Source organism: Myotis myotis, unplaced genomic scaffold, assembly GCF_014108235.1.
Source record: "Myotis myotis isolate mMyoMyo1 unplaced genomic scaffold, mMyoMyo1.p scaffold_m19_p_5, whole genome shotgun sequence".
Taxonomy (NCBI): Eukaryota; Metazoa; Chordata; class Mammalia; order Chiroptera; family Vespertilionidae; genus Myotis; species Myotis myotis.
This window is the reverse complement of record NW_023416357.1, coordinates 62,913,727-62,939,288: the sequence shown is the minus strand read 5'-3', so window position 1 is coordinate 62,939,288 and position 25,562 is coordinate 62,913,727. Positions and strand designations below refer to the sequence as shown.

Here is a 25,562-nt window from a genome sequence, read left to right as displayed (position 1 = left end):
ATCACTTCGGTTTACTCAGCCAGGGGCAAAGCTCAAGCCAGCAGATGCCTTCGTGCCCAAGACAATGGCTTTCCCAGAAGAAAGCCCTCACCTGCTTTGGGATCAACATCAATAATCGAGGCAGAAGGGAAACAAGCAGTGTTAAAGGAGGGTCTCTTCTAGACTTTGTAAGTGATGATGATAAAAGAACAAAGATCCAGGCAAATTGCCTCATTCATTTCAAGTCCCACTTGGGAGATGTTCCACTTACTAGCGTTGTACTTTGCAGGAGAAACTCCATGTAGTTCACCTTCATTCCACAGTCTTTAAATATTTACTATGAAAAAGGGGCATATTTTTTCTCTCGACTGATGTACACGTGTATCAGCCTGTCTGTCTATAATTAGTTTCCTCTTTCTGGAGGCTGCTTAACTCACTTGGATACTAGCAGGGCCCTTGCTTATACACCCCCCCCCCCCCCCATCCCCCAACCACCACCAATTTGTTTTATGTCATTCAATCACTTTGCTTTTACAGTCTAAATAGAAGAGGGTCTGGAATTAAATGGCTGACTCTGGTTCTTTAAGCAGTTTTGGCCTTAGTCTATGAAAAAGTTAAATCTGTTGTTTATATTTAGCGTTTGTGGCTCTCTGTCGACTTAGTGCATTTGTCCTGCTCCTCCTTTTCAAGCATAATTCAGCTGGCTTAAAATGCCTAAAACTGTGACCACCTGCATCATTTCTCTTTGAGTTTGTTCTCTTTGCCCCTAAGTGGCAGCCTCTTGAAATGGCTAGTCTGTAGGCTATCTCACACTGCCACATACCTGGCAGCGGCTTGGGGAAACTGTCAATAATGCCAATGCCAGGGAATGTTGGAAATCTTTTTTAGAGTACGATGAGGACCCTTGGTACCTTTCATAGACGCAGGAGTTGTGTGCATGCTTTCCACGATGCATTGCAGCCAGAGCACCTGTTCAGCAAGAGGAATTAGCTAAATTACTAGACGTAATTTATGTTTGTGCAAAACATAGAACATTTGTTTTTCTCTCCTTGTGGTTAATGCTCAGCTTGGTAATTTGAATGAGTCTTTTACCCTCTTTCCCCGTCTCTCTGTATGTTCTATTACACACATTTCCCCCCTTAGCCTTTGTCTCCTGGGCACTAACAGTTGCTAAATGTTTCTTATGGAGGATAATATATTTAGGAAACAATTTCCATTCGAGATTGTAATACTACCTGGCTGCTTTCTACAACCCAGGCAATGAAATGCAGATATGATACAGTTATCTTCCCCAAGTTGAGTCATTATAAAGTGTATGCACGTAATATATAGTTTTTAATAATCTCTCTGCTATAGAGCATAAACTGGTCTGTGAACAAGAACGGCCTGATGAAACTCGCTCCCCTGTAAACATGGCTTGAGCGGAATCAGCCAATTTCAAGGCAGATTAGTGTCAGTGCAGAGAGACCAGGATAAATAGGCGACGAATATCACTTGAAGAAAAGAAAAATCATGAAGATCTTCTTCCAGGACGTAAGGATATAATTGGAGGGGAAAAGGGGGGTGGTGGGACCGGAATGGGCCTCCTCATTCTGTGTTCTGACTGTGGAGCCATATGCCAAAATGCCTGGTGGCTGCCTCTATTGTTGTTTTTAACAAAAATAAAATCTGGTGGTTTTGAAGACTAATTCCGACTATGTAAGCAGCAAGTAGAATTAGAACACTCTTCCCAGACAGGGGTTGAATGTCTAATTCAGCCGTGGGCAAACTACGGCCCGGATCCGGCCCGTTTGAAATGAATAAAACTAAAAAAAAAGAAGAAAAAAAAAGACCGTACCCTTTTATGTAATGATGTTTACTTTGAATTTATATTAGTTCACACAAACACTCCATCCATGCTTTTGTTCCGGCCCTCCGGTCCAGTTTAAGAACCCATTGTGGCCCTCGAGTCAAAAAGTTTGCCCACCCCTCGTCTAATTCCTTGCCAACCCATATTTTTAAATGAATTATTGCTTGAGGAAGAAGGACATTGCAAGTTTTAAGCTTCATCTTGCACATGGTAAGTTCTTTGGTGCTTCCGACTTACCTGGCCTCGATTGCTTTATCTTGTGCATGTTGGTGTGCGGCCTGATGCGTGCCACCACAGGGCCTGCAGGCACTCGATGAGTATACTACGGGTCCACCTGTCTTCTCTGAGCATCTCCTGCTGCCTGGGTTGTTTGCCTTGTTGTTAGAGAGTGGCAACCCCAGAAGAGAGGAATAATCTTTCTATCTTAAAATTGTAGGTGGCAAAGACAAGGAGAAAAACTGATGCCCTTGTCTTAATCATGTAGATATAGTCATATAAGTATGGAGTGTAATCACTATCATAGACACAGTTTCCAGGGCAAATGCTTGATTTTCATGCCTCTTAGACATCTTACGTGTGATTTCTGCCACTTTTCCTCCCTTCTCTCCTCTCCCCTTTCCCCCCCAACAGCATACAAGTAGGTCAAGAAGTCTTCTGAGAGTCCTGAAATAACTTTCAGGTTTCTTTGGAGGCCAAGAGGCTTCCATTTTTACTACTCCCCTAATTTTCCATGGGAAGGAGGAGGAGTGAGGACATGCAGAGCAAAGGAAGAGAAGTGCGTGGTTTGGCTAAGTGTCATCCAACATTTTTCTGTTGCATACATGTGAATCATTTAAGTGTTTCCTGAGTGCTATTATGATATCGCTTAGAAAACGAACCTATTGTCCTTGCATTTCCCCCTGCCGTCTACATTTTGCTAAGATGCAGGTGAAAATAAATGTGATCTCTAAGGGATCTGGCTTGTCCATTCAGTCTACGTTGACACACAGGTCTGGGAAGGTTCCGGAAGAAACGATCCACTTGATCCTTCTGTTTCCATGTAAGATTACTGATGCGTAGTTATATCTGAAAGGCAGTTAACTCTTACGATTATTTTTCTAGAAACAGAGACTCTGGTAATTTTTTTGGTAATGTGCTGATATGCTTAATGTCTGTCTCTTCCTTTTTAACCTAAATTCTTCCCTGAAAATAATTGATTTCTGAAGGAATGTTGTTGGCTTCCCCTCCGAACTGAGAGGCTCACTTCATGGAGGAGATGTGTTCCTGTAAGATTGGTGCATTTTTCATGGTGCCAGCTGGCGTCCTGGAAATACCGAGGGGGCCGCTATATAAGGTGTATGATTGCCTAACCCCTAAGCTGTACACCTGAAACCAATACATAATAATCTTAAAAAAAAGATTGGTGCATTTCTCTAAGTACAGGGCCATTGGAGCCATTGTCCCATTGGCTTGTATCATAAAATTTAAAACCACATTTAAGCCACTCCCTGCATTTAAAATGTATACATTAATGGATTATAATTATTTTGGGGAGAGGGCTAATAAAAATAGCCATCAAATAAAAACACTCCCGGAATGCCTGGAGTGCAGATGCATGGGCAGAGCAGTGTGTCCATTTTTACATTCAATTCATGGTTCTAAGTCCTTTCTCAATCTCATGCTTTTAGCTGTTCTTTCTAAAAATGAATCCACGAGGTCTGTTATTTCACTTGTTTATTCAGTAGCCCTAATTAGGTCTGGAAATGTATTTGTTTACCATCTTTTGTTTAGTTCTTTATAGGAAAGGCTAGCTTACTTTTCCGATTTCTAGGTGTGAAGTGCCTTTAACAGTCATTCCTGTGAGCAATTATTTCCGTAATTGCTGATCTTTATGTAGTGAGTTTTATTTTGGCAGGCTCTATTCTTAATTGAACATGATTGCATAAAAGATAAATACCTGAATTTGAACAATTCCATGGGTCAACCAGAGAGTTCAGAAACAAAGGAAAGTATTGTAAACATACCCTGGCCAGTTGCTAAGTGGTTAGAGCTTTGGCCTGTGAAGCAAATGGGTCTCGGGTTCGATTCCCGGTCAAGGGCACATACCTCAGTTGCAAGTTCGGTCCCTGGCCCCTGTTAGGGTGTGTTCCAGGAGAGTTAGATTAAAAAAGAGGTGGGAGGGGGGAAGGAAAACATAATATTTTTCAGTCCTGTGGCATGGGAAGTCCCTTTTTAAGAATTGCGCCCACTCCAGCATGAGTTTGATGGGGACTTTAGTGTCATTGTGATTTTTCTCTCTGAGTGATTGGCCTCACATAGTAGTCTTCATTTCAGCAGTTTTACTTACTGTACTAGTCAAAGCATTAAACATACCAGTGAACTAAACTGTCCCCAAAATATAATTTTATTTTCTACCACGCAATACCTCCAAGTGATTTATCACTATCCGGATGTTTTTATGTAACTTCTAACCCCAGTTCTGAGACATTTAGTGCTAATTTCTGCTATGGCACTGTTGAAACTTCTCTCATGGAAAGAGAATGAACTTTTTTTATATTTGGGGATTGACTTGATTTTTAAAGGATTTGCTAACTCTGTAGAACCTCCTTCCCTCCGGATTTGTAGTTACTTTCACCTGTCTTGGATCTTAGATGTAGTGTCTGACCTAGTGTCATTGTTCGATTCATCTCAGGTCTGCTATGAAAACTGTTCATTTGCAATTTTCAGGCACATGAAAAGAACGCCATTCACAGATTTTCTATTTCTACATGTGGTCTAATATCATTTGGAATGTATCAGTACCCTAACTTGATGACTGAAATACCATTCTCTCTTGGAAGAATTTATCTTTGTAGATCCCCAAACTGTTTTCCAAGTTGCCATGAACTTGCTGTTGCTGCTATTAGAAATGGCAAAAAAAATTGAGGGTATAAGGGAAACCCTTTTTGGTGCTTTACGTGGTGAGAGGAAATGAGCCAGCTGCTTGGGTACCAGTAAGAGGATCTTTGGCTTTCATATTTTACAGAAGTTAACTTAGAATTTCCATTCAGTAGCTCTTATAAATGGGAAATAGGAAATTGTGCCCACTGCCTATTGCCATGGGGATTACATGAAACTGTTTTTCAAATCCTATCTATTGGAGGATGTGCCTTTTTGTTCCGAGAGTAGAATGCCAGAAGACTTGCTTACGATCGTGACCACTCGGACCACCTTCTCACCATTACCCCCGCTTCTGGTCTCGCCTCAGAATAACTGAGTGTCTGCAATGTGTCAGACTCCTTACATTCTCTCTGTGGAACCTCATAGTAGTCTATGTTCATTCATTCCACAAATATTTATTGAATAACTGCTATGTACTAGGACATTCACACAAGATCCCGTAGCTAGCAAGCAAGAACATTGACATGAAAATTGATAGCAAGTTGCTCCTCAGCAATAACTCTTAGAAACTGCTGGCAGTTGGGAAGGAAAACAAATCAGAGACATAGATTGTGCCCATTAGATTTCTTAATGGTTGAGTTTTATACTAAGAGAAGAGAGAGAGGCAATGTTTAGAAGGTGATGACTCAAATAATATTTGAAATAGACATTTCCAGATTTTGGCATTTAAAAGTTATTACTGCTTAAGTAATAAATTTAGGGACTGGATAAATGCCTGGGAGAATGTTGCAGCCAGCTACCTGGACTGTGCCTCAGCTGTGCTTCTTGTCCTAATAGGACTGAGTTTTGGACAGCCAGTTTTGCAAAGAGGAATCAAGAAAGGGCTCATCGTCGGTGAGCCAGACCCCTAGTGTTTAGAGGCCTTTGGTTTAGGTGAATATGGTGACTACTGGATTCCAGTCACCTTGAAAGTTTGAGGTTACCTCAGAGGATAATTCCAGCAGTGTTCTTGGCTTACGGTCCAATTCATTGGCCTCTTAGGGACAGAGCTCTGTTATGTGAATTTCCTAAGGGGATTCTGATTGGTTCTAGGGGAGAAATTTTGATCTTCCCAGAGCATCCTGGACCTCTTGGTATTCCCAAAGAGCTAATTGGAACCTTAGGGAGTGTTTGCATGTGGTCTTTCCCTAGAGATGTGTGAGCCCCATGGACATTGAGGCTGCCTAGATCCATGATGGACTCTCTTCTGGAGCTGCAAGTAGGAATAGGCCCTCATCTTTGCTCGGAGGTGTAGATTTAGTGTGCTGGTCAGTGGTCACCAGATAATGGACCTGTATTTCACCTAAATTTATCCAACCTGGTATTCTGTAGGTGTCTTCCAGAGAAATAAACTCAATTTATTACTGCCTTATTTACCTTCAAATAAAAGACATTATCCATTCTTCTTGGGTGAGAACAGTCTTCTTCCAAATCAAGTACTTGTTGGAAATAAGCAATATTCAAGTCTCTTGTCTAAGGTATAAACTGATTTTCCATGACAGTGCTGATGCCCCTTTATACAGGCCATTTTTCTCTTAATGCCCATTCAGCTTTTGCTCTTTGTGTGACCCCATGCTGGCCTTCACAGGTGGGTCTGGTTCTAGAGTGTCCTCTCTGTTGTTACCAAGCAATAAGCATGTTCATCCATGTAAACCCTCATTCACTGGAAAGATGTCTGAAGAAGCATGTTCACATTACAGAGTGAGGAAATGATACCCCTCATTTTCCCATTGCCTTGCCAATGCCTGGTAGATAATAGTGCACAATTAATATTTTTATATCCAAATTGTTAGTGTCCATTAAAACCTGATATTTCCTTTTTTTTCTTTTTCTAAGTACTTTAATCTGAACCAGAATTTTTAGCCAAATGAATTATCCCAACTTCATTTTGAGCTTTAAACTTAGCCAAATTTATGTGGCTATTCGCTTAGGCCTGCTATATTTTTGTGGGATGAGGGTCACTCTTAGGACAAAGAGTACGGATTCATATTAAACTAGCTTCTCACTTTTTCTCAGAAAATATTTAGTTATGAGACTCTTGGATCTTTACCTCAATTTTACAGGATTAAAATTCTTTATCCTGGCTCTTTATTGCTACTTCATATATATAAATGTTATACATGTGACCTTGTTTTTGAACTTTAGAAGATGTCCTGTTGTTTCTCGGTAGGAGGGAATTAAAGTGTTTGATCAGGGGAACTTAGGACTCCTGTTGTTATAACCTTTCTAGCCATAAAGGAATCCTCCTAACTAGATTATAGTTATTTACAGCTGTTTCCTTGAAAAGCTAATCTTCTATTCATCTGTTGTTGGAGAAGGAATGTGGAATTTATTGACATCGATCTGGCCAGAGAGTAGAGAGGAGAGGAACAGAAAGACAGAAAAAGAGAATGTTCCATTTATTTTTAGTCTTATATCTTTGGTGTAAGATCTTCATATATTCCTTAGAAATTATGCTTAGTTTTATACTGAATCATTCATTTTATGGGGCTGGATGATAATAAAAATAACGTTGAAAATTGGCACAAAGGAATATCATCTGGAAAATAATGGAAGAGTCACTTCTTTGTTCCCAAGTACTATCCTTGGCCTGTGGCAGAATTCAGTGGCAAATTATTTCTGATTGCTTAGATTGAGCAACACGGAAACATTTTGGCTTAGCTTCCTAAACTAGCAAAATATATGTAATTGACAGGACTTTAAGTCTTCAGAAAGGCCCATATTCTGTTCTTTAAACATTTATTACATCATTTATTATTTGCAATATTCTGTTTATAGATGCTAACGCGAACAAAGCATAATCCCAGGCCCAGAGGAACTTAAATTCTTATGAAGATATATTGAAGGATTCATAAGCACAAGAATTTGAAATAACTGTTCAATCCACCAATATTTTTCGAATACCCGCTCTATGCCAGGCTGGGTACTAACTGGGTGGTAAATACCTTAGCATGCCAAGGCACACCACACACAACTAATTAACAAGTGAAAACTGACTTTATTATTGTATCACCCAATTAGAGCGACTATCATTTTATCTTTGTAAACGTCTCCAGTCTTTTTCACACTCATCTTCCACTTATTTATGATGAACATAAACTCTTGTACTTCGAGTGAGACTTTTGTCTCCTGGGGTTTGTCTTCCAGATGCGTGCAGAAACCAGTTCCTTTTCTCCGTGTCTTTGGAATGAGAGGACCTGAGCTGCTTTCTCTCTCTGATTCTCTTTTACTTGTTTGCCTTGACCCCAGGTGATGTCGGCCATCTGAGGACACTCTACCACGTGCAGCCAGCGTCTTCTTCTGAACACAGAGCAGAGAGGTTTTGGCTGCTAAAATGGCATAGGGCCGTGGTCGGCAAACTGCGGCCCACGAGCCACATGCGGCTCTTTGGCCCCTTGAGTGTGGCTCTTCCACAAAATACCACGTGCGGGCGCACGTACAGTGTGATTGAAACTTCGTGGCCCATGCGCAGAAGTCGGTATTTTGTGGAAGAGCCACACTCAAGGGGCCAAAGAGCCGCATGTAGCTCGCGAGCCGCAGTTTGCCGACCACTCACACAGGGGCTGTGGTGCTCCTGAGGCCCAGGGACAGCGAGCTTGTCTCTTTAAGATAGAGAAGGATCTGCTTTCCCTGCAGTGGGACCTGGACTCTGTCCTCTGTTCCCATTTACTCAGGAAGGCAGGCAGCTGTACAAGTGGAACTTGAGTCTAAATCACAGGGTGTTATAACATATGAAACTTGAATGTGGCAACTGTTAGTGTCTGCACTAGTGAGCTGTCTGGGAAATTCTATCCCAGCCCTGGGCCTGCGGTGGAGGCTCCCGCCCGCAGCACTGGGTCATCAGTGTGGATGGCGTTGGGATGGATTTTAAACACTTTCCATTGGAACTGAATGTGGCCTACAGTTAATTAGATAGTCAAGGTGCTCTCGCCTAGTGGGACTTTTTTACTCTTTTTGGCCGTTTCCATCCCTTGCGTCTCTGTTGCTCTTTGTTGTTTCTTCATATGTCTCGGGGGCAGAGGACCATGATAATGAATAATCTCTCAGGATCGTATCCCAGGGGGATGAAACTTTAGCAAGTGGGGAAAGAAATAGACTAAATTATTTCTAAAGTCTCTCTCAGTTCTGTGTCTACGAAACAGTTGACCTTGTATTAGTTTGCTCTAAGGTGAAAACTATGACGTTTCGGGGTGTGATTAATGGGATTTTGGCAGATGAGCATGTGGAGGAGGAAGGAGCTGGATCTGGGTTACATGGGCCGGCTGGCTAGGAATTGGCGCAACTTTGACTAGATCTTGCTGCAACTGCACGATGGTATATTTTGTACGCACACTCATCTACGCACCCACCTTCAACATTTCTGGTTCCAAGTCACTTTCCAGATTCACCCGAGCACTGATTTACAGTAAACATTATTCTCAGGGTGCTGGCTCAGTGCTGAGATCAGGGAAGTCCCTAAGCTTACTTTTTCTGAACATTCTGACTTTAAGATCAGATATTCCTACTATTTGAAAGGCAACAAATTGACCAAACCAGCCAAACTTTTTGTGTGGACCACAGCTAATGGAGTGGTACAACACAATATGAATGTGTGCTTATTTTTCATTATTTCCTTTTTTTCTGATATTCTCTCTCTCTCTCTCTCTAAGGGAATGGGTTTTTCCTACCCTTTTTGCTTTGCATTTACCCACATTTATCATCATTTCAGATAATCAGAAAGGGACGATCCTTGTAACGGGCAATAAATAGCAGGAGAAAATGGGTATATTAAGGTATACACTCTGTTCTTATGCAGATTTCCCCAACTTTTAAATACGAACACAGAGTTTGGTGTACTATTAGAATTGTCTGTAAATGGAACATTCTGCATAGTGTTTATGAGTTCTTGGCAGAGATGGAACTTTTAGAATTAAGTACCCTCAATTGCAGTGGCAGTTGGTGACCGACAAGAGCTCTTTGCATTGCAGTTTGTGTGAAGCTGTATGGATTCGTCATGTGTGTTCAGCAGTGTGATTACAGTCCTGTAATAAACCTTTCTGAGGGGCTGAATTATTGTTCAAGTCCTCATCAAAGGCATGTAAAAATCAGCCTCAAAAGATCCAGAAACGCTAAGGACGACTGCAAACCGTTAAGAGATTTATGGATAAGGACTTTCATTATAAATATTCGGAGTTGTGGTTAGTTAAACATTCCACCTCTTTCTTAGATAGTTGAAATACTGTAAACAACTGGGGAGATCTGGATTGACTAATAAGTGAAATTGCCGACTGACCCAGGTCAGAAGTGCAGCTCAGGCTGAGTAAGTGTTGCTGGAAGTGAATCAAGGGTGCCGCCTATTTGGTGGAGGAAAACATTTTAACTGAACGATGAATGCATCTTACAGGTTTTGAACTAGCATTACCAAATCATATTGCTGATTTCAGTAAGAGGCAAAAGAAACACTGTGGCACTATTAACTGTGGCTTTAAGATTTTCTCTGTTCTGCATAAATGGTTTTATTCAAGGATGGTCTCTCTTTTAAGGACTGGGTAACACAGCTATAGAATTCTCGGGACTTCATATCTGTTGGGCAGATCCGAAGAGGATAGATAACAGTAGCATGAAGAAAATACCTCAGCGGCTGACTTGAGTCGGCTACTGGTTCAGCCACTAGTTATTTCACTGTGGGCAATAATAATGATTATAATAGCAGCCACTATTGTTCACTATTCCTGTGCGAGGCTCTTTTTTTTTTTTTTTTTAAATAGATTTTATTGATTTTTTTACAGAGAGGAAGGGAGAGAGAGAGAAAGAGTTAGAAACATCGATGAGAGAGAAACATCGATCAGCTGCCTCCTGCACATCCCCCACTGGGGATGTGCCGCAACCCAGACACATGCCCTTGACCGGAATCGAACCCGGGACCCTTCAGTCCGCAGGCCGAAGCTCTATCCACTGAGCCAAACCGGTTTTGGCTTGTGCGAGGCTCTTTGCATACATTTTGTCTAATTCTTAGCCCTGGAAAGTTGTACCTTGCTCATTGTCGCACAGTTGGTTGATGGAGGAGCCAGAATTCCCACTCCAGCTGTGCTTGTCTCTAAAATCCATGTTCTTTCTTCTGTGTTGAGCTTTTTGCACTACTTAAGCTTTTTGCACTACAGTGTCCACGTATACAAATGTGGGCAATGTTAATACTTCTGGAGTTGCTGGGAAGCATAGAGAGGTTATGTAGAGTTCGTGGCCTCCGTGGGCACAGAGAGCCACAGTGTGATCTGCGTAGCCCCCAGCACCTTTGTCTTTAGGGTCCCTTTCTTCCATTAAGAAAAAATATTAAAAATTCTACTTTATGACTTTGTTGGTAGAAAGATGAATATAATCAAGGCTGGACTGTATTCATTTTTATTTTATTAAGAAAATGAAAACTTTGTGCAGGCCCTAGGTATTGGGCCGACTGTGCCCAATTATAAGTCAGCCCACATCATCCCGGACTCGACGGTCAGTTCCAGGACAGTGTATCGTATTGCTATGATGTCCTTTAACTGAAATAATGAATTCTGCTCGGCAAGTGTATATGGGTGAGAGTGTGTGTATTTGTGGGGAACAAAAAGCTGTCATTTCTGGATTAGCTGGACAGATGTTCTCCTTGATGGTTGCTTCTGGGGTGGCTCTTGACCGATTAGTCTGGATTACGTGATTTAGCATTTATTTTTTCTGGTATTTGACATATCTTAGAACTTTTAGACCACTCATGCTCAGACTGGAAGCTATTTATAGAAAGGTCTGGAATAGTTTTTCACTTTTTTTTTTTTAATCGTCTCCTGATTAGAGCTGGCAGCTGGTTTTGGTCCCGGGTGGCCCCTCCTGCTCTTCTCTGGCCTGGAAGCTGGTTGATAGGGCAGCTCCTTCTTGCCTCCTACCCCTCAAATCCACAACCAAAAACTGATTACCATCAGCATTTCTCAACTTTTGGAATGAAACTGGTGGTTACTTCAGACTTCATGGATTTAGGCCCAATCTACGTGCCCAACCAGTTTGATCAGCGCGTAACTGGTTTAATGGCTTGGTGTTTTGGCTGGCTGAGGTTGCAGGCCTCTCTAACAGAGGCACTGCTGAACATGGGCTCCACACCTAAGCACTCAGTAAATTCTTGTTGATGGAACGAAGGAATGAGTGGCTGGCAGGCAACCAGTCAGTTATGTCAAAGGTGCCAATTTGATTGTGTTCAGACTCCGTCCGTGAAAAATTCTGCTGTTCTGGTGGGGCCCTGCGCTCCTCCCAAAGTTTACCATCGGAGAGGAACCTTCCGCCACCGTATGAGGACCCAGGGTATGTCCTTTGATCAGTTCAGGGGGGAAAAATACCAACTGTCAGGCATAACCCAAGATTTCAGGAAGCCTTCCACAGCCATGTCTGAACCCCATGCACCAAAAAGGTTTGATCCCTCCTGCGGATGGCAGACAATCTGCTTGCTGATGCAGCCGGTGATGTAATTAAACTTTTGACCACATGCGTGACTTTAAGCAAAAAAGTGGCTAAAGCTCTGTGTCTAACGTGATTGAAAGGTGGCATCCGCTGCCGAAGCTCCCCCGGCTAATCTCTCCTTTCAGAGTTCACTGGAAACAGCCCTTCTGGGGGTCCGGGGTTTACAATAAGACCCTTTTATACGTAAAATGTCAGCAAAACACTAAGACGAGCTCTTCCCGATACACGAAGGGGTGAGCCTGTCCATTCTTTCCTCTTGACATTTGGTCTAATTCTATCTCCGATAAGTGGGTGTTGGATGTAATCCAGCTGGGGCGAGGCATCCTGAAGTCTCCCCATTTCTGTGTGCCCTTTGGTTCTAACCCTTATCGCCAGACATTCACTGGGTTTTCTGTATCAGAAAAGGGCACATGGCTCTTCTTTATTTTGAGGCCTGCAGTAATATCTGATATTTAGATTTCCTAGGAACTCGGAAATGTTGTTCATAGACACAACAGCCCGGCTGAGAAACTGACTTCATCTGGGAATGGCAAGTTTCCCGTTTTCCCAGGCTCCTTTCTCAGCAAGGTTTGAGTTTTATGTTCACAGTCAGCTTGTTTCAGAGTGGCCAGGTGGCCAGAGTGCCTCTGAAACCCCTCGGGGCCGGAGGAAATCTGGGTTGGCATTTATGGTCGTCATTTTGCAGGTGAAAGGTACTCTGATTTACATTTCACAGTCTGATCTGCTGCCAGCCAAGGGTGAAAAACTGGGAGAGTTGGCCCCTAGATTGTTTTAAACCCAAAGTGAAATATATATACTTTCTATTTAGGTGAAATTTTCTGAGCCAGGCTCAGATAGGTGGGTAGGTAGAAACAAATTTCTGGTGGGGACCAGAGGCAACCCTGGAATGTTAACCTGTGGGAGTTTGTGTGTGTGATGATGGTTGGTTGGAGAAAGGGTTTCATCGTACTTTGGTATTGTACAATCTAAGCAGTTCTCTTGAGGTTCTAAAGGAAGGTTTAGTATTTTGAGAGTTAAGTAACAGTTAACAGCTTTCAAAGAGCCTTTATAAACAACTGTTATTGTGCTTTCCTCTCACACAGGTCTACTCCAACTTGCTGGGTAAACAGTGTTAATTGATAAAGTCACATATCTATATCTATATCTATATCTATATCTATATCTATATCTATATCTATATCTATATCTATATCTATATCTATATCTATATCTATATCTATATCTATATCTATATCTATATCTATATCTATATCTATATCTATATCTATATCTATATCTATATCTATATCTATCTATATCTATAATCTTTATTTTCATGTGTAAACTTTTGAACAGGAAAATATCTGCATTAGTCTCCTGTAAGACAATTGAGAGGAATGTCAGCATACTTCCTGATTTTTAATGTAATTCTTTTGTACTTGGCATGATTCAAAATTGATTTTACGAATAAGCCTGCAGATTAACCTTTCTGTAACAGGCTGGAAAAATGATCACTTGAAAACATGGTGCTCCCTAATAGCATTCTCCGTAGCAATCGGAGATAATCTGCTTGTGTGCAGTCACATTATTAGCTCATTTCCTTAAGCCGTTTCCTAAACTTGTTATCTGATTGCCAGGATGGTCCCAGTTATTGGATTGGAGGATAGTTCTTTTACTGGATGTAACTTTTCTCATTTAAAAAGAATAGGACGCCGACAGTGGAAAAGGACATGCTCTTAGAACACTGTAGCCAGAGTTGGAGACTAGGGAACATCCATTGAAAACAATCCGTTTTGTAGCACGCCTTTGGAGAGCTAGTCGTTTCACTTGGAGGTCTGAGCTGTCATCACCACAGGGTAGGTATCCTTAGGTGAGTGTTTAACATGACCGTGTAAGTTACTGTTGGCCAGGTATTTCCTCCTTAAGGAAATGAGACAGTTTGCAGAAAAGACCGTAATAAAATAAATCCTGCCTTTTTTTTATCGTCTTTGAGATCTCCATGAAAACTGTTATTTCTGGGGACTGCTGAATATATTTGCTATTGGCAAATGCTGACATTCTTAACTAAATGACTTTGGAAACCGGTAGAAGTAGGTCACACTAAATAGTTGGGATCCTAGACCCTGCACCTTTTTTCTTTTTGATCTCTTTCTCCCTGATGTCTTGAATTTTTATTGAAACCTCTCCTTTCTTTGCTACAGTTTGCCTAGGGGGCTGTAAAGTCCTGGGGTTAGGGGCCATGTGCTGTATGACTTGTTTTCATTGTGAAAATATTAATAGAAATATTAAAAGGATCTCTAATGTTTTGTGAACTAATTGGAACAAAAAGAAGTCTACATGTGTTCAAAAGTTTCCTAGGGAACAGTTTTTCCCTCCAGAAAACATCGTCTGTATGTAGGAGACCACAAAACAAGGCAGGTGTTTGGGGGGAGGTATCTACTTTGCTTGCTGGGTTTTCAACTCAGCTGAATATTCTTAAATTTTTACTAAGGTCAATCTGTTTATAAAATATGATATTTTTCTTGATTATTCCAAGATCACTTCCTGCCCTTGGGGCGGGGGAGACTTTCTTGCAGATTAAGTGCTGTTTTTTGCCTCTCAGATCTTTTTGATTAACCACTTGTTATATTTATTCCTCCAGACCAGGATCAAAGAAAAACTCCCGTTTTTATTCTTTCGTCCATTTGAAGAGTTAATGTGAAAGAACATCATGCGTTGTAAGGAAATGATTTTTCATGTTTGCATTAGCAAAGAAGAGCAAGTGCCCTCTGCTGCGGCTCTTTACCATATTAGACAGCGATGTCCTTCAACATCTTTGGCGATGATGGGCATAAATCAAATTGAGAACAGTGGCATGTAGTGAATTTAGCACAACTGCATTTTTTAATATGTAAGTAGGCTTAGGTTTTTATCTCCCGTATCTTAAGCCCCCTCAAGATCAAACTCAAGCAAGCATTCACATCCACAATTGAATCTCACCAGCCTTTTTCTTTAAGTTAACATTAGTTCAAACTCTCCCCACTGCTTCTGTCAATAGATCTTTTAAAGGCAGGCATTAGAGTTAAGTTTGCCTTCATCCCCCCTACCACCACCCCCTTCCACAGCTTCAGGCCCAAGGGCTTCTTTTAATAGGCATTAGTTAAGGCCCAGAATTGAGTAGACATTTGTGAAGGAGACTTGAAGTTTGGAACAGAATTGGCCTTTATAGTTTTTCCATGGGGGGAAAAAAATCTTCTTATGAGAATAAAGGCTGCCTACTAATCTGCTACCATCTGGAGAATGGAGAAGCCAGAGGTTGTTGGCACCAGGTCACATCCCTTATGTAAACTGTCAAATTCTTTTCATATTAATGGCATATTGAGCTTAATCTAAAGGGGTTTGGTATCGGTCAAAGCTTACTTATTGATTTTTTTTTTTTTTTGCAAGGGAGGGGTCTTAGTCTTGTTACAATAGGAGAAAGACACTTAGTATCTCAAAGAGGTTTTGATTTATGAAGGACTTTTCTTCATGCCACATGCCATAATGTTTGAAGCCATGAGTAAAAATCCTCTGAGTTCTTCCAAGCAACTCTTTGCCACCTGACCTTATTGAAGGAAGTTTAAACACGTTCTTAAATTCAATAAAAAGGCCTGTTGATAGCTATCATATTTACCCCTACACTTAAAGCAAGAGTGAGCCTAGCTTAAGATTCTGTTTGTCTTACAGATGATTTTACACATGTGTATGTGAGTATAAATACAGATGTGCATTTTTGTGCGTTAGGGTATAATAGAACAGCTGAAATCACCCCATGTTATGAGGCTGCTGCTATCCGAGTGGTAAAGAATAAAACCCCCTTACTTTTTTACTATAAAACCTTTAGCCTCCTGTGAATAGATTGTGAATGTCTTGACAGCTCTATTGAAAACGGAAGCTTATTCCCCAAACTGGTACCAATTGATTTTGCTCATTCTCAAACTGTTCTGCTCTCCCCTCTTATAAATAAAAATAGACCCACACACTCACTTTCAGGCCTTTTCATAGGTAAAGGCTGAACTCTCTAAACCTCAGCATGGAAGCCCAAATAACCGTGTTATTCCCGGGGATAGACATCTATAGTACAAACTAAAAAAAGTGGTGAATAAAAGCCACCGTTGTATTATATATTGTCCTCATAGAATATTTTGGCCCAAACAGGTCTAACATTCCATAAAAATGTTCATTGAACAAATAAATAAAAGAATGACTACAAACACTCTTTTTACCTGGACCGTGAAGAAATAAAAACCTAACCATCTCGGCAAGGACAATGAAATAAAGAACAAGCACTGAGATTTCCAGCTTTTGGAAATTCTTTTTAAATTTTGAAGTAAGAGTGTGTGTCCCTGGGGCCTGCATTCTGCTGGCACTTCTTAACCCCCTGGCTGCCTATATAAACCAGAAAATGAAAACCAGACCAAATGACCCCAAGGAGATGAATCATGTTGGTTTTGTCCATTATATTTCTCTGCTCACGCCTAGATGCCTTGCCTTCTCTGTCCCCAGTGTTTGAAGTTGAGAGCTGGGAACAGACATGAGATTGAGGTCCCAGAGAGAAGCCAAGTTCAGCCCGAGCTAGTGAACTCGCCCAGGCGAAGGGCAGATAAAGTGAGCGAAAGACACTCAAGTATGACATTCGTGCCGGTGGGGGAGAGACCCACCGGCCTTCCCACACAGGTTTCTCTCTGGCTGTCTAGCTGGATGCCTTGGCAGTTTTCCTTCAAGTCAGTGTCCCCAGTTGATGGCAGTGGATATGAGTTTACACACAAGCCCATGTTTCGTAGGATTTTCTGCCAAAGGCACTGAGTGCTATGATTCTGTGGGGAATCATTGTAGGAGACAGTGAGCTGATATTACAAAACATCAGGGTAATTTTGTAACAGTCTAACAGCAAAAGAAGGGAAAAAGAATTAGGTGAAAAGGAAGGGGAGTGAAAACGTGTGTGTGTGTGGCGGGGGGGGGGGGACGAAGGGGGGAGTGAAAATGTCTATGTATATAGTAGCATCATGTGATTTTAGTCTATTTTGTTGGCAGGTCTGCCTTCATGTTTGAATGCCTTTGAATTCAGTGTTGCCATGCCATGTGCTAAGGATTTAAATAATTACTATTACGAATGCCATAATAAAATCTTGCCTTTAAAAGGGTAGTCCAGATTTCCTCCAGTGATCATGCACTGTAGATGTGAGGGACTTGGAATCTTTTTGTGATGGGATCCCTTTTGTGTCTACCTCCCCTACCCCCACCCCCACCCCCACCCCTACCCCCACCTTTCTAAACTCACAGGCAAAACAGCAATCAGGGTCATATTCATTCTTTTCAGCCTGGTTGGAATTTATCTGTCTGCAGAGAACCGTGACCGGACAAAGATTGCGGCTTTGGGCGGTGACTGCGATGACGGGACCTTTTGCTCTCTTTGTGTGCTTTACAAGGGACTCCTCCGCCAGAGCGCGGTGCCCCTTGCTGGCCTTATCCAAAGAGATCTGCGGGCTGCCTGGCGCCGGACCAAGAGGCGGAGTTCAGCACCGCGGCCAGCAGGGGGTGCGCTTGCCAGAGAAGAACAGGTTTTTCTGTGCCAGAGCAGCTCCCATCCCGTTTTCTGCCGGCCTGTCCTTTCTTAAGTCAGTGTGGCTCGAGATTTGACCCCAGACGCATTTATTTTTTGCCCTCTCAGGCCCCAGCTCACACCTGTATGACTGTGCTGTCTACATTGCTGTTTTCAATTTCTTTTTGTTGTTAACAGTAAGGCTCTGTTCGCCACGGCTGCTGAATGGTCACCTTTTTCTTAGAAATGGGAGAGAGGTGTTCTTGCCCTCCCTCTGTATCTCGGGTCAAGCCGAAGGGCACAGTCACCTGCAGGGACCAGGACTGAGTGTTCAGTGAGCGTGTCGCTGTTTTACATGACCTCGCCGTAAAGGAATGTCTCTGGGAAGGAAAAACCTGTTTCGTAACGCGGTGCAAAGCTTTGTTTTCTCTCATCAGGGTGACGGCTCTTTGGTTCCTGCCAGTGGGTCTGCGCCGGGAAGATGGGGAAACTGGACATGAAAATTCCACAGGCTGGTGCCTGCGCATTCTGTCGTCCCGTGGACGGGAGGATACCGTCTGGTTCCCAGGGTGGCTCGGGACAGTATTCTATTCAGAGTGCCCAAACCTGTGCGATTAGCATTTTACTCTTAAAAAAAAAAAAAAAAAGCCAACCCTTGGCGATTTCAAGCAGCTTCAGCATAGCCTGGTGGGAGGGGGCGATGTGAGGGCGCCATGTGTTTCTTGAGACTCGGATTCCATGTCCTTGAGGATGGGACTGTGCTGGCTGGCACTGTCCCCGGACGGTGAGCCATCGTGCAGGGGCAGTCAGGGCGCACACCGGGCTTTGTTCCCTCAACGTGGTGCTTCATCACCGAGAGCCTTTTCGTGATGCCTGAACCCCAGGTTTCTACGCCTTCTGCCCCATCATGTTGGATTGCAAGCTGCCCTGGAACTGGAGCGATTCCCAGTGTGGCTGGGGCAGCTGAAGAGCAGAGCCCCCAGGCAGGTGCTGATGCTCCAGATGTGCTTCTGTGCAGGACCCCACCCCTGTGCCCCGGCTCCCAGTTCTTGGATTAGTCCTCGGGCATCTGCAGATACCGATGAGCCTTCTCCCGCATTAAAAAAAGAAAAAAGTCCGTGCAACAGGTACCCCCAGGGAGGAGTGTGACATCGCTGAGCTCACGTGTTAGTTGGCTTACCGAAGTTTTGTGTTCAGTGATCCTGTTTTGGTTTATTTTTAACAGAAGCTACTTATTCAGTGGCATCAGTTTTCTTTGTTTTTCAAGCCCCCTGTAACTCGGTGACATTTCAGCTGTCTGAGAACATGGAATCAAAGCTCTTACTATCTGTTGGGTCTTATTTTGCTCACATAAATGGACCTGCTCCAGAAAAGTCATGTGCAAAATAGGGTTCGGAAATTGAAAAAAAAGTTTTTTGAGAAACTGAGGTTTATTTTCTGTCCTCTTTTTCTTCTATGAACAAAATCACTCTCACCCTCCCCAACCCCTTTTCATTTTAAAAGTCATCTTTGGAAGCTGTCTTTCCCAGACCCTCATTGTTCGTGAATTATATTGTGAATCCATTTGGACACCGACCAGGAACTGGCTATAATTGCTCACATGCACGTAGAAGCTTTCTCTGTGTATTAATTAGTTGATACAAGGGATTAAGATGATTACATGAAAGGCATTGCTGCTTCCCTCTGAATAGTCAGGCCAAGGTGGGTGCCAAGGCAGCATTTGATCCCATTTGCTCAGCATGTTCCCCTGATAAAGGCATAGAATCCGAACAGCGAGGTTTCCTGAGGCAGCAGAATATGGGGATCATTTGGATTCACTGTTTCTGTTGATGTGAAATGTGGGATATTAATCAAGGCTAATTACACGCACTGGGTTTGGCACACACTGCAGGCCAGTTCAGGGCATGGTGCTCTATGTAATTACCGACTTTAAGGTACCAGGGTAATTACGAGAAATTAGAGGCCCTTGCTTTACGGGTCTTGCTTCTCAAAATGTGGAAACAGTTTCTTTTACCATGAGGAGATAGCTCTCTGCTCAGAGTTCGCTGTTAAACAGATACAACCAGCTTTTAAGTAGGCCCTGGTTGTGCGACGCCAAGTTTTTGGAGTGAGGGCAGTAATCCAGATAGTCCTGGCCTACTTTTCTCCCTGCCAGAGGCCTCCCAATGTTGGAATGCAAAGTAAAAGTTATACTTCACTAGGGAGAGGAATTCACTGGCCTTTTCTGGCAGACCACTTTTTCTAATATATATATATTTATTTATTTATTCACACACACACACATATATATTAAATAAGGTCATCTGCAATGCTTTCTGTTAATAAGTTTAATACCACACTTGTTACTTGAAAGCAGTAGTGTGTAGTTGCTTCACAGTGCGTGAGTGTCTGAGAGTCTAGCTGCCACTTTTTCGGAGTGAGGGCACAGGCATGTGGTCTAAACTCACCACTCTAGTGTCCCTGCGCTCAACTTGGAGTCTAGAGCGAGGGACACGGGGAATCATGGCCAGGGCCGTGAGCTCCAGTGGCTGAATCCTTAGGTTTGGGCCCATTTCCTTCTAATCGAACAGTCATTTTGTTAGAAACTCTGTTTTCTTTCGGGAGACACCATTTATGCTTAAGTTCACTAGAGTTGGTTTCTGTTCTGTGAGCATGATCATAAATGTCTTTTTGTCCACATTGGAGTTAATATGTTAAGTATAGGTTTAATTATACATATATACAGATATCTATGATGCTATTCAACACACATGCATTGTGTGTGTGTGTTCAGGGAAAAGACTTGGTCTCCAGGCTAAAAAGAATCAGGGTGGGAGAAATAGTGATATATTTTTTAACAAAAGGTATATAGTTTGGCTGTCCTGACCTCTCCTTTTGAAGGACTTTCAGGACCAGCTCCCATCATAGATCTGTTGTTGAACCCGGAAACTGAGATGGGTTTTTACCCTTAGTGTTTACCCTTTGCTTGTTCTGTCACTCCAGTGCTGCTGAGGGTGGGGTTTCGCCATCCCTCCCCCTCACTCCCTGCCTCGGCGGCCTCTCTGTTGGACTTCCCAGTTTTGCTCCAGTCCCGTCATCTCTCGGTCCCTTTGGGGCTCTCCCATGGGTTGTTCTCTCTCAAGATCTTTACCTTTCCCCTCTCTCTCTTCTCCCCTGGACGTCCCCTCCTCTATGTGAAGGTAGATGTATGTATTGTTATCCATGGGTATATATGTCTCTATGCAGAGAGGCATATGTATGTGCGTGTAAAACGTGAACGTGATTTTTAGAAACACACTCTTTTTTCCAAGCCACGTGCTGCCTGGCTAAGAGCTTTCAGTGCCCGGTTTTCTAGTGAAGCCTAGAAATTCAACAGAGACCTCAACCTACATACCTTCTTTCTGTGTTCTTCAGGGAACCTGTTAGTGGTTTTTGAGGTTAATGGTTCCTTTATCCTCGTGACATTGGAGAGACGGCTGCTAGAGCTCTCCGTGGGAATGTCTGTCTTAGGAGCCTCCTGGGTCTTGGTTTCAGGCATCCCAGCCTGGGGCAGACGTGGGTGAGGCACGTTGCCTCCAACTGCATTGAGCTGGTGTGGTGTTCTCTCTCCTTTCCAGAGCAGACACATGCTGTGTTCAGGGCCCGGGGTCTGAGTATATGCACACACATGTACACACAACTTCCACTTTTAGCAAGAAGATAAGCCCAAGGTCAGAGAAGTAAATCAGCAAAAGTGGAAGCCAGGGTTGTTGGTGTTTTGTGTTTTTTTTTGTTTGTTTTTTTTTTAATGTTATTTCCTGCAGGCTGGTTCATACTTTTGTAGAATTCATATCCATTTTTTTCTTCCCTGCATTTCAAAGATTTATTTCATCTTTGGCAGTATAGAAAGGAAGTGGAATTGGGTCTGGGGGTCTTTTTTTGTACAAAATATCAGTGACATCATGGAATGGCCATGCTTCTTATTGAAGGACACATGGAAGGTTGTACGACACAACACATCGGACAACTCTTGCTCATCCTGATGATGTCAACTAATTTGTATCCAGTTTTCAGTTCTTTTAAACATTTTGTAAAAGCTCAAGTAAGCTATTGGATAGAATTTTGTGGATTTTTTTTTTGATTAAATATTTTAATGTATCAAATTTAAAGGAGAGCTTAAAAAGGGAAACTATAGTAAGCATGTTCCTGCAGACAGTGAATTTTTTGCTGTCCTTATTTTTTAAGGATTAGCCAAGATTAAGGGAATCACAAAGGATTGCATTTAGGGACATATTTGGAAGTATTTATTACATAGTAAGAATAAGGAATTTGGTCAATATTCTCTTCCTTAATACTTTCACACTCTTGTAAACATAATTGGAGGCCCAAAGCTGGAAACTCGAGCGATATCGCAGGCACTGTTTACCGTCTTCTGCTTCCCCTACGGTTGATAAAAGTCGACTGATGGGATTTGAAAGGAAGCCAGGAGTCTTTTTTTAATGTGTGTGATGTCTGTAATGTTGCGCTCATTTTGGGCACTCCCTCTTGTGAAGATCTCCATATGCGTGACAAGGAATGCAGCATTTAGGAATTTGCTTACTTGTTTTAAAATATCATTAACAAAAGCGTTGGAGATGATAGCTGTGTTTTTAAGCCAGCCTGGTTTTTTGTCGTTGTTTGTTTGTTTCATTCCAAGCTGCCTTTAGCAAGCTGGAAACCATCCCCACTGACACAGCCTTTTCCTTTACATTTGAACTTCCCTGGCAGAAATGGCTTGTCGATAGAGTCCAAGCCAGTTCATTCCCTTTGTGTGTAGAGAATTAGACACATGAATGCCACAAATTAATCAAATGTAAGTCCAGAATAGAAGGCTCTCACCCACTAACATGACTGTGAAAGCGCTTTGAATAACAGGGAAAGGACCTATCAAATCTACATGAAAAATAGTGAGTTTATGAAGGCCCAGGGATTGTTGGGCTTGACTGGACCTGCATGCCACCACCTAGGGGGCCAGGAGCTGAGGGTGGGAGTGGGAGGACCACCAGCCCAGGAGGTGGGGTTTTCTTTTTTAAAGGGTCTTCTTCCATTGAGAGAAGCTTCTGGGAATATCAATGAGCCCCTTGCTGAGGCAGGGCTGGAGGTCAAAGTGCAGGGCCAGCTGCCGGCCTTCCTGAGGGACAATAGCAGAGCCCTTCTGTACATGTGACAAAAGGGCATTCCCAAAGGGTGCATTTGGGCGCTGAATGAAACAGCAGTTAAATTAAAATTATGCAGCATCATGTAAAATTAACCTTTTCGCCTCCCTCCTCTTCCTTGGAGTTGAACGTTGATTCATTCCGCTCTTTTCTGGTGTCATTCACCCATTTTGTGATTTGCAGAACTTTTAATCACTTAGCCGCTGGAGTTTTAAGACTTATGCCCCATTTAACACAGAAGAGAATGTGATAGAGAATAAAGTTCCCTGGAGGGTTTTTTTTTTGGTATTTAATATGCCTAGTATGATTTAGCTTCTATAAATTGGAAAAATCTGTGTTTCTAGATGGACATAAATTATATATTGGGTGCAGCACGTTTTTTGTGCAAAGGATGAAAACATACTATAGCAATATAGTAATCTGAGTGAATTAAATGTATACACACAGGTATTATTTTCCAGAGGAACAGTAAAAATAAAAACTTGAACTCCTATGAAAACATTAACAAGAATTACCTAAGTATTCTGAGATGCTCCAAATCTGGATTTGATATAAATGTAATTTATGTAAACACAAACAGAGATGAAATATGAGAAGTCCTAATATTAATGTGAAAACAAAATGAAAACTTGGCGTTTCAGTCACATAGCACAGCTATGCGTACGATTTTCCTGACTATCTTGATAAAATTGAAAGTTACCCATAAAAATGTTAATCTGAAGTCTTTCTGTTCATATTTTTTGTTCCTGATGTGGTTTACGTTTCATATTGTGTTTATTTTTCTTCATTCTTTTTGTCCTCGCCCTGAAACCACAGAAGGTCTTCGGGGGAAGGGGGAGTGTTGTATCCCACTTCCTGGTCATGCCAATTAGTTCCAGTGTGGACTTCCCTGTGGCTTTCTGTTGGAATGAGATCATATTATTGGCCTTCACATTTACCAGAACAGTTCCCCTTTTCCATCTTTTAGCACCATAGGACTGGGAACTTGAGGCTTTCCTGTTCAGTCCTTATGGCCACCGTTTATGGAACCCCTCCAGCCAAGACTTCTTCGATCGTGAGTGAATCCTAGACATTTATTATTATGTATCCATATCACATCAATAGTCAGTCCTGAACCTGAGAAGGACCCTCGAGAAAACTAGCAGAGGACCAGGATCAGGGTGAGAGGCCCTCCTACGCGAAACCGCCCAGATAATTTCTGATGGTGCTGTTAGACTAGATTGGACTAATGTCTGACTAAGAGTATCCGATCAGAAAACTGATCAAAGCAAATAGAAGAAGGGTATCCCAACTGTGGTTTTAACCATCTATTCTTCAATTATGTGACTTTGGCAAACGTTCACTAGGTGCCTATCGTATGAGTTAGATACTTTTGGGGCCACAATGCAGTTTATACCCTAATGGGAACAGGGCTAGGAGACTATCATCTATCAATAGCGGGGTTAATATAGTGAATGCCGTCAGATATGTACCACATGCTGCTGGGATTTAAGGGAAGGGGGCGTCTCAGTGGTTGGGTGGTCAGGAAGGATATTTTAGCAGAGATGGGCGCGTGTTAGGATTTTGAAATGGAGAGTGGAGGGAAGGTTAGGAGCCAAGACCAGGCTTGAAGGTCTGCCTGCAACTGTAATTTGTCAGGTCGATTTGCCTGGAGCATCTTCCAGAAAATAGTTCACTGGGACACTTGGGTAAATAGACCCCGCTGTTCAAGGCAGGAGCGACAGGTCCCAGGGAGTAGCCCTCTCCAGTCCCCGGGGGCCTCCCAGCCCGCCCCCTCTCCTTAGCAGGGGAGAGAATATCTCTGCAGAAGTGCCTGCTCCTGAAGCGCCTGAGTGGAGCGTGGGGAGGTGAGAGTCGCCCACTGAGGAAGTCCTGGAACAGGCGACAGAGAAGTCGTTGCACCAGGCACATGGAGGGGAGCTCCGAGGGCTTTTGAGCAGGACTGTGATGTTTTTCAAACTGCGCTTTAGAAAGAGGAATCTTGCCGGGAGAGTAGGGACGTAAAAAGCCTAGTTGGGAGGCTGCTTCAACAGTGGAAGAAAGAAATGTGAGCGTGGACACAAGTAGACTCTGGGAAAGGAAAAGAAAGTGCCTCCCAAAGCTTGGAAGAGAAGGCATGTGGCCACAGGAGTGGGCACAAAAGGGGCAGGTGGGACACCCACATTTTAGTAGTGGAGTGTTTGGAAAATGTCAGACTTCAGGTAGGGAGCTGGGGATGAGGTATTAGTATAGAAAATAATGATGAAATCTTTTAAAGAGAGTTCACTTTTAAGAGAATGAACTATTAGTTAAGTCCCGTTTTGTCAGAGGAGTTTGATGTGTTTTTTTCCATGACTTGGGTACCTCTTTAAGAAAACATTTGTGTTCCTCACATGACATCATGGTGCAGTCGCAGAGCCAGAGGGCGATTATTTTCATATCCCACTGACTGTTCTGCTGGGTTTTGAATCCACTGAAAATGAGGCCTTTCCCTTCACATTTTACAGCACAAACAGTTAGCCCAGTAATTTAATGCTGGTTCTTCCAACATAAATATTCCATTATGGGTATAATTTCCCATTATTACCACAAGAAATTATCTAGATGCTAAGAATAATTCGGCTTTATAAGGTCATACATGAATATATTCTTTCCAAACCAAAACATAAAAAAACACATATAAAGGGAAGCTCTTCCTTCAATT

At 42.5% G+C, this 25,562-nt stretch overlaps 1 protein-coding gene across 7 annotated transcripts in view; it reads left to right on the top strand.

Moving 5' to 3' along the window:
• The window catches only part of EFNA5 (ephrin A5), a 297,935-nt gene that overhangs the window by 81,052 nt on the left and 191,321 nt on the right, over positions 1–25,562 (top strand). Inside the window, exon 2 of one of the 7 annotated variants that reach the window (XM_036308963.1) lies at positions 23,847–23,933. The exons of the other annotated variants lie outside the window; for them this stretch is intronic. Coding sequence (XP_036164856.1) covers positions 23,902–23,933 — 32 coding nt within the window. The 5' untranslated portion in view covers positions 23,847–23,901. The remainder of the gene's footprint in view (positions 1–23,846; positions 23,934–25,562) is intronic. 7 annotated transcript variants of the gene reach the window in all.